At 46.1% G+C, this 7,959-nt stretch overlaps 1 protein-coding gene across 1 annotated transcript in view; it reads right to left on the reverse strand.

Moving 5' to 3' along the window:
• Nucleotides 1-7,959, reverse strand: part of LOC118329469 (sorbin and SH3 domain-containing protein 1) — a 42,022-nt gene that overhangs the window by 9,266 nt on the left and 24,797 nt on the right. The window contains exons 15-19 of the mRNA XM_035663674.1: nt 7,650-7,699; nt 5,518-5,696; nt 2,131-3,597; nt 828-892; nt 490-660 (exon numbers count right to left, since the gene is read on the reverse strand). Of these exons, the coding sequence (XP_035519567.1) occupies nt 490-660; nt 828-892; nt 2,131-3,597; nt 5,518-5,696; nt 7,650-7,699 (1,932 nt within the window). The remainder of the gene's footprint in view (nt 1-489; nt 661-827; nt 893-2,130; nt 3,598-5,517; nt 5,697-7,649; nt 7,700-7,959) is intronic.

Genomic DNA, 7,959 nt, shown 5'->3' on the forward strand with positions numbered 1-7,959 from the left:
CTTTGTCATTCATGTGTAAGAAAAGACTCTGGAATTCGTTGTGAGCTGTAAATCTGCTCGAGTTCTCCTTTCAGTGCCCAGTCTGAACATAAATATTATAGCAATGACAGGAATGAGGTGCTTGTGACTGACTGGGTTACTTGTCCTCTGGAGCATTCCCAGTAAGAAACTACTGTGGGTTGTTTACTGTGAGACTGGTCTGCCAAGAGAGCAGGCACACCTTGGTAAACACAACTAATACCAGTGGCGTGCATTGTGGAAGTCTGGAAGCCAGCTGGAAATATTCAGTGATAAACTCAGCAACTCATATTTTTCCTTCTCTCACTGCACTCACCCTCTTGAATTTTTTGACCCAGAGGAGAAAGCCATCTGTGTCTGCAGAAATCCCGCTGACAAGCCCATCACCCCCTCACAGCCTCACAAACTGACAAAGCATCTGTCGTCTTTTTTCCTGCTTACAGAAGGATAAGACACGGGCCTGTATTGTACCTCTACGCCTGATTTCCTCTTCTCTGTGTTATCTGTGATGTTGAGCAGGTCTCCAAAGCGCTCGTTGGTGATGAACTGGTGGTGCGTCGGGACAATGCCTGTGTGTCGCCTCGATGCCGTGTCAGCCTCTTCCTGTTCCCGCTTCAGCCGCCGCTGCTCCTCCAAGATTTTCTGCCAGGAAACCACACTGAACTGTTTGTCCCTCCAGATAAGGGTCTCTTCTACTCTTTTATTCATGTGACACATTCTTGTATAATATATGATTTCCTCATTCATAACACAGCTCTCTTTACAAAAGCATTGTCAGTGAGGTGTGTCTATAAAGGTTTGAAATTCACCTCTTTGTCCCCATGACGCCTCCGCAACACTTCATCCTGGCTCTCCCCATGTGCTGGGGATGAGTCTGAAACAGAAACAGAAAGAGTATAACGCTGTGGAAGCATTTTCACTGTCAACCACAGGACGAATCCAATTCAAGAACAAAATCTTTTCAAATATAAGATGATGATATTGCAGTCAACTCCTTAATTCCAATGAATAGAATCATAAAAATGTACAATAAATACAACCATGCATGCTTTAAATGAACATCATAATCTCTGCAACACTAAAAACAAAAAGCAAGCACACATCCAAAAAGCCAAATGTATTCCTGCATGCACATAGGAATGAACACAGAATGATCCAATGTGTGTTCAAGACAAAAACAAAGAAAAAAATATGAAACCTACTGTATCTCGGCCAAAAAAATAAAATAAACATCACATCATGGTTTTACTGATCGACCAACAAGCATCCATCAGTTTACTGAAGTTTCACCTTTATTATATTAGCTAGATATCTTTCGTGACATAAGTGTTCTCCCCGCACCACCATAGAGGTTTCATTCTGTGTCCCAGCAAGGGCCACAAGAAACAACTATCAATGTTTCAGGTTTGTGTCTGATGCCCTGAAGTACCGGCTGTTACATAAGAAATTAAAAGCAGGGAACATCCTGTTTGGCTAAAAACAAACCTTTCATAGTGAGAGAATGAAAGATGGTAGATGTAAATTGTTCCCAAAACAGAAAAAAAACAAAACAGATACGGACATGGTGAGACATCAATTTGAGAGAACGTATGCAATGTTATATCAAATTATCCTGCTTAAACATTATAGAGGAAAGCTGGGATTGTAGTTTAAGGTACAAAGTCATTGCCTGTTTAAGGACAAGATTTGATATCTAATTGTGAACACTTATCTTTCTATCTGTCTAATTCATCTATAATTCGGTCTGTATGGATGTAATGCTTATGCAGGCTCTAGCACTCTTGCATACAACTCAAATCTGATGTCACCAGGAGATATATACATTACCAAAAGCTGCCTGAACCTCCTACAGTCACTGAAGTGTTTTGATGCGTTTGTGGGACCATACTCATTCACAGTGAAATGGAAGAGCACCAAACAGCACACTCAGAATGAGATGGAGGCTTCCCTGACACTTTGTAAACACACCACACAGACTAGAGATGGAGGGCGGCGGCGTCGCTTTGTGGAGAAAAGGGACACAAGGTGAGGAGAGAGGCGAGATAAAATGAGTGACCACAGAGGGAGGAGAGAGGAGGAGGGTGACAGTGGTGAAGGGATGGAGATAGCCACCTCTGCGGTGAGCTGCCAGCGGCTGCAGTAGGTTCCCGTTGGCGTCCAAGCCCTGCCCGTTACTCAGGTGGTCAGTGTTGCTTCCCTCCCCGTTACTCAGCCTCTCCAGGACCTCCAGGGAGGACAGGCGCTGAGGGATCAGAGGTCTGAGCTCAGGAGACAAAGTGCACGGCTTCTGGGTGCCCATTGTCGCTCTGGTAGCTAACACGGTCCTCCGAGTTTGGTGTGACTGCAGGTTCTTCCGTAACCTAAAAGGAGCAGGGCCCATGAGGAAGAGGTTCCCAGGCAGCGTGGTCTTCTTCTCTGGAGGCGGCAGCCTCTCCTGTTGGGTGGTGGCCTGCTGCCTCTCGTGCCTGAGGATGGTGGTGAAGCGGGTGTAGGAGGCTGGGCAGGAGCCTTTGCATTTGCTGGGTTTGAGGAGGAGTTGATGGTTCAGGTGATGCAGGAGGTGGTGGTGGTGGTGGTGGTTATGGTTGTGCTGCGGAGGGGATGCTGGGAGCAGTGCGGAGGGACTCTTTGATCCACAGACATTTCGGTGGATCAGTTCTGGGGAACGTTTACTGAAGATCTGCTCAATCTCATTCTCCGTGTTAGTGGGGGAGTCAGTCCCGACATTGTGTCCGTCCTCTGAGGAGGAAGCAGTGTCCTCCACAGTCACACTGCCCGGTGACAAGGCCTCCTCCTCACAACTCTTGCCCTCTGCCTCCACTGGGGAGCAGGCATCCGTCTGGGTGGCGTCGGCAACCAAAAGGGACTCCGCTGACACTGCAGACGCCATGTAGAGGTGGGCGTTGCTGTGGTTGGGGCTGTGGCTGTGGCTGGAGTGCAGGGTGGGCAGGGAGGAGGAGCGGCTGGGCGCCGGGGTGGACCGCTGAATGATCATTTCAAACTCACTGACCCGTGACGACACTGCATCCCGTGGAATGTTATCCCCGTCATCTCCCTCTGACCTTTCACCCCCGTCGGCCTTTGCCTTCTCAAAAAGAGAAGCCAGGCTGCGGACGCTGCCGTGGGGGCTGCAGCCGGCCGAGCTGGGCCGCTGTATGTGGTGCATGGTCTTGTACAGGCTGGAAAACTCAGATGCGCTCCTCCTAATTGCAGGGGAAACATTCCTGAGGCCGTCCGCACACTCCTTGCCACAGCTGGACTTAGAGTCAGAATGCTGCCCACTCTCCCTTTCCTCTGCTCCAGCAAAGTCTGTGTCACATGACCCCGTGTACAGCTCCTCACAGCTGTGAGCTTTTGGGTGCCTGACAGCTCTAGTCCTGCTTTCCTGACTGTCACCACTGGGCGGCAGCAGCTTGGGCTTGAATTTAGAGGGCAGTATTTGGGGAATGCAGGCTTTGGCAGCAGATAGAGGCTTCATACTCTTAAACTGGTTACCTATTGCATTACTGGCAAGAACCGATCGACTATTTACAGAGGAGCAGGGTGAAATTATATAGCCATTCCCACCTTTATAATCCACTGGCAAGCATGCAGGACAACAGAATAAACAACATATTAGATTACAATGGTCACAGGTTCACACACACTAAAACAGAGTCAGGCACATTTCTAAAGTAAAGACCAAGTTCCATCAAAAGTAGATGAGAAGAGGAAGCAGACTTGATGCATTGTGCATCAAGTAATAGATGACTGTTATACTAACAGCATGGTACTGCAGTGAAGAATTATGCATTGTAAAAATGGAACAAGGGGAAATTTACTGTCTAACATATTCTTGTATTATCATTATCACTGTAAACAGCAACATAACAAGTGAAACATAAAGTATTAAAACAGCAATATGCCATGAAATGTCATGTGATGTTGGAGGTCATATAGGAATTCTAAACACTGACTGCAGTATCAGTACAATTTAAAAAGAAAAAGAAAAACAACCTATTCAGACTTGCTCTGTTGCTTACTTTGTATTCAGATTAGGGCTAAACCTTTCTCCCACATGACTGCTGCCTGTCCCACTTTAACCTCCTACATATATTCTTCTCCACTACTTTTAGCAATTAGACAGACCACAGCAGTGATAAATGGCCTGTGGCACCGCCGTTAATACACTGCTCCTCCACACAGTTGTAAATAAAAAATGTATCCTGAGTCAACCTTCCCAGTAAATATGACTGTCAAAAAAAACCCTCTCCAGTTCTTGGCTCTCTTCATGCTATAGTATGCTCGTGACAGCACTACAGATGGAACCGGGAAATGACACAACACTTTCACATGCTGTGAGACACTTCTGTAGCATGAGTGACCCATCTGTCACATTCATATCTACCAGAAAAACACACACTGAGGAAGTAAACTAGATTGTATCCACAGCATGTGGAAAAGAAAAGATTTCTGGCCAATCAAAAGTCCTCAGGCTTAGTACTTTAAGACACAAAGATTGTTTTTTCATTGCAGGAGCACAAGACAGAAACACATGATGAAGTGTTTGGTTTCTAGCATTTGGTTGTTTCTTTGGGCAGGAGGCTAACGAAAGAACGTGCTAGTCATTTGACAGGAGTGCTAAAGCAATTTTTACTTCATGGTTCCACAATTCGGGGAAAAACTAAAACAAGTATCCTGATATATTTTTGCTCCAAGACTGAAATCTAATATCAAACTTTAACTCTGAGTGGACAGTGTCTGTTGTGTGTCTTCCCAGATGCAATGTAATGACACATATTGGGTCACACTGTCCCTTTCTCTCTTCCTTACATCTCCTCTCCTCCCCCAGCGCTTCTTTCCCCGGCCATGTGCGCAGGCATTCCAGCCCCTGACCTCACACTGACAGCTGACTTCCTCATGCCTACCCACCCTCTGTGTCCCTCCTGTTTATCTCACCCCTGTCTGGCCGGGGTTGTGAAGAGCAGAGCTCTGTTTATCTCCCTCGTCCCCTCCTCATCCATCCCCTCCCCGGCCCTCCGCTCCCTGGTGCTGGAACGCTCTGGAGTCTTGCCCTAAGCCTGCCTAGCGACTGGTGGCTCACAACTGGAGCAAGAGGGGGGAAAATCCCCAAGGTTAGCTTCCATCAACTTAGCAAGACAACCTCACTCCCTCCATGAGTTTTCCAAAGCAGATGGCCAGTACACGTTCGATGAAAACATCCATGGCAACAATAATAATAAATCAAAAGCTGCCGGGGGAATGAATGCTGCGAGGTGATTGGCCAATGCTGTGAGGTCTGGGAGCAAAGAAAATGTGTGGATTCCAACAGAAAGGTAAACGGAAACACATGTATCCCTGTCTGACACTTTGAACAGTCCAACATCAGAGTCTGTAACTCATTGGTTCTGTCTCAGCAGGAAAGGCCTTTAATGGCTGCACTGTCTAACCCCCACATCAATAAACATACACACACCTTCCATTTTACTGGCCACATATGTAAAGTGGCTGGTATCCTACCTTTAGAGGAGGAGGAGCTGCCTTGGCGCTTGTTTAGGGCCCGTAGACCTTGTAAGGGAATGTCGCCGCCCTCCAGGACACTCTTGTAAACATGGCGGTCGCATTCTGGAGCCCCAGGCTCGCTCGTGGATGATCCACCGTCCTTCTCCACCTCGCTGTGTCCAGACTTGCTCGAGGAGCTAGACGGCGGTGAAAGGAACGCAGACAGCTAATTAAACACAGTCGAATTCATTCAGAGGAGGTTGTGTTACATGTTTTTATGATAAACAGAGGCGCGCAAATTGGATAATGAGCTGTCATATGGTTCTTATTTAGTGTATCTTGAGGTAATTCCTGTCTTTGCAGACTTGTGGGAGACAAAATAATCAGAGACAGAAAAAGTGCAGAATTTGGAGGCTGATGTTGGGAGAAGGCATTGGCTACCACACATATCTTGGCATTCCAGAGAGGCCAACAGGGCAGATTTCTATAAATATTCTCTGAACATTCCCACATGGTGCATCAGCCATGCACCTGTACAACTCTCAGGTTTACTCTCTTTCACATGCAACTCATGTGTTACGCACGCTGCGACTCTATTTGTGCAGACAAACATGGTCATTAAACTATACAGAGACTCCAGTATCCTCTAGGTCAAAAAAAAAAGCACAACAACGTGCAAATCCTTCTGTTGGGAGGATTGCATTTTCCAAAATGTGTTTAACATCTGCAAGAGTTTTACAAGCTTGCACAAACGTATGGATACATTACTCTGCTTGTTCACTACCTCAACAAGAAGCTCTTTCATAGCTGTTAGAAAAACACATGTGTGCGCTGCTGACGCAAGAGAGCCATTAAAATCATGTTGGTTCTAGGTTACTTACAAGAATTCACATAAATGCAGGAATACAGGAAATGTGCAGCACAGGAGCAATGAGAGATTTAATACAATGTCTGTTAGGAAGGTTCTGGTGAAATCAGCAGTCAGTGTGCTGCCTGAGAGAGAGAGAGCCAGTGACAGTACCTACTGCAGACTGACTGCAATGTCTATCTGTTTACCTGGAATGAGGAGGAGGTCCTTTATGCCTATTATAAGTATGCACATGTACTACTGCATCACAGTGACAGCTCTTAATGTGAAGCCATACAAACAATTTCTGATTAATTTATAGCAATTAATTCATATATTTTAGCTGTCTAGCATATTTCTAGGATAAGAACCATCATGCACTCGCACTGGCTGTCTAATCGAGATCTTAATTCCCTCAGACGCTCATTCATTCATATCATTTTACAAGAGTGATCTTTAAAACGTCTCTGATTTCAAACAGTCCCCAAAGATAAAAAAAAACATCCTGCCCTAAACACATGTGCCTCTGAGGGAAGTCGGTTTATGACTTGAGGTTTCCTTTGAAAACCTCGGGTCAGGGAACTTCCACCACCTCATCACCAGAAACCTCTTCCTTTCAAAATTAGCTACGAATCAGTGGATTAAAAAATTGGATTGGGAATCTCTTTCTCTTGGCCGTGATGACATAATGGTTGTAGCAGATGGAAAAGTTTGTCACAGAATAGGAGGGAGAAGTTTATTTTCCCTGGATTGTAGCGCGAGACATTCTCAGTCCTAAATTCCTCAAATTTTATTACACAAACAAAAATAGAAGATGTCAATCTCGTCAAACAAAAACAAAAAAGATCAAGGGCTCGCTAGGCTTTGCTTTAATAACAGTTCGCATCCTCTTTCATACGCTGGTCACAGTTCTGCACACACACCCATTCAGAAGGAGATAACGGTTTTCAAGTTATGCAGCAGCTGAGCGAGTTCCCTCTATCCCAGTGACATCCAGGTTGCTGTCTTTAAATAAATCACCACATAGCAGCCATGTCTCCACACTACGACCACCCACCCCCCCTAAAAAACACCATGAAACACAGACAGAGGACACACTGTTCTGGTAGCTTTTCGCCTTATTAACAGGATCTCCTCAGGAAGCAGGAGTCCCCCTGCAGTAGGCGGGCGAGCTCTACAGGGTGGAGAAATCTCTCACTGACATTAATCTCCATAACATGCCTTAAATTATCATCAAGATACTGGAGGGAGGAAGCAAGATTTAAAGCACAAGTATTCGAATGAGAAGGAGGCATGGACTTACTACTGCTGCAGGTCGGAGGCTGTTTCCAGGGGGCTGAAAGAGGGGGCACTCTGCAACAAACCAAACAAAGAAGTCATTGATAGATCCACAGGAAGGTCTCCTCCAGCTAGAACAGAGGCAGGAGCATTAGCTATGGCCAGATTCTCTCTTCTTTTGCTCTGTGTTGCTCTCTCGCTGGTCTGGGTTTTTGTCTCGAGCAGCCGGGGTTCTTAGCTTCTCTGGACTGGGCTTGGCATGGAGGAGTAAGCGTGTGTTTTGGCCTGCATGCAAGTTGGAGAAAACAAGCGGCAGTGAGGAGAGTGGAGGTGGG

Source organism: Morone saxatilis, unplaced genomic scaffold (genome assembly GCF_004916995.1).
Source record: "Morone saxatilis isolate NCDOM2014 unplaced genomic scaffold, NCSU_SB_2.0 Contig19, whole genome shotgun sequence".
NCBI classification, from domain to species: Eukaryota; Metazoa; Chordata; class Actinopteri; family Moronidae; genus Morone; species Morone saxatilis.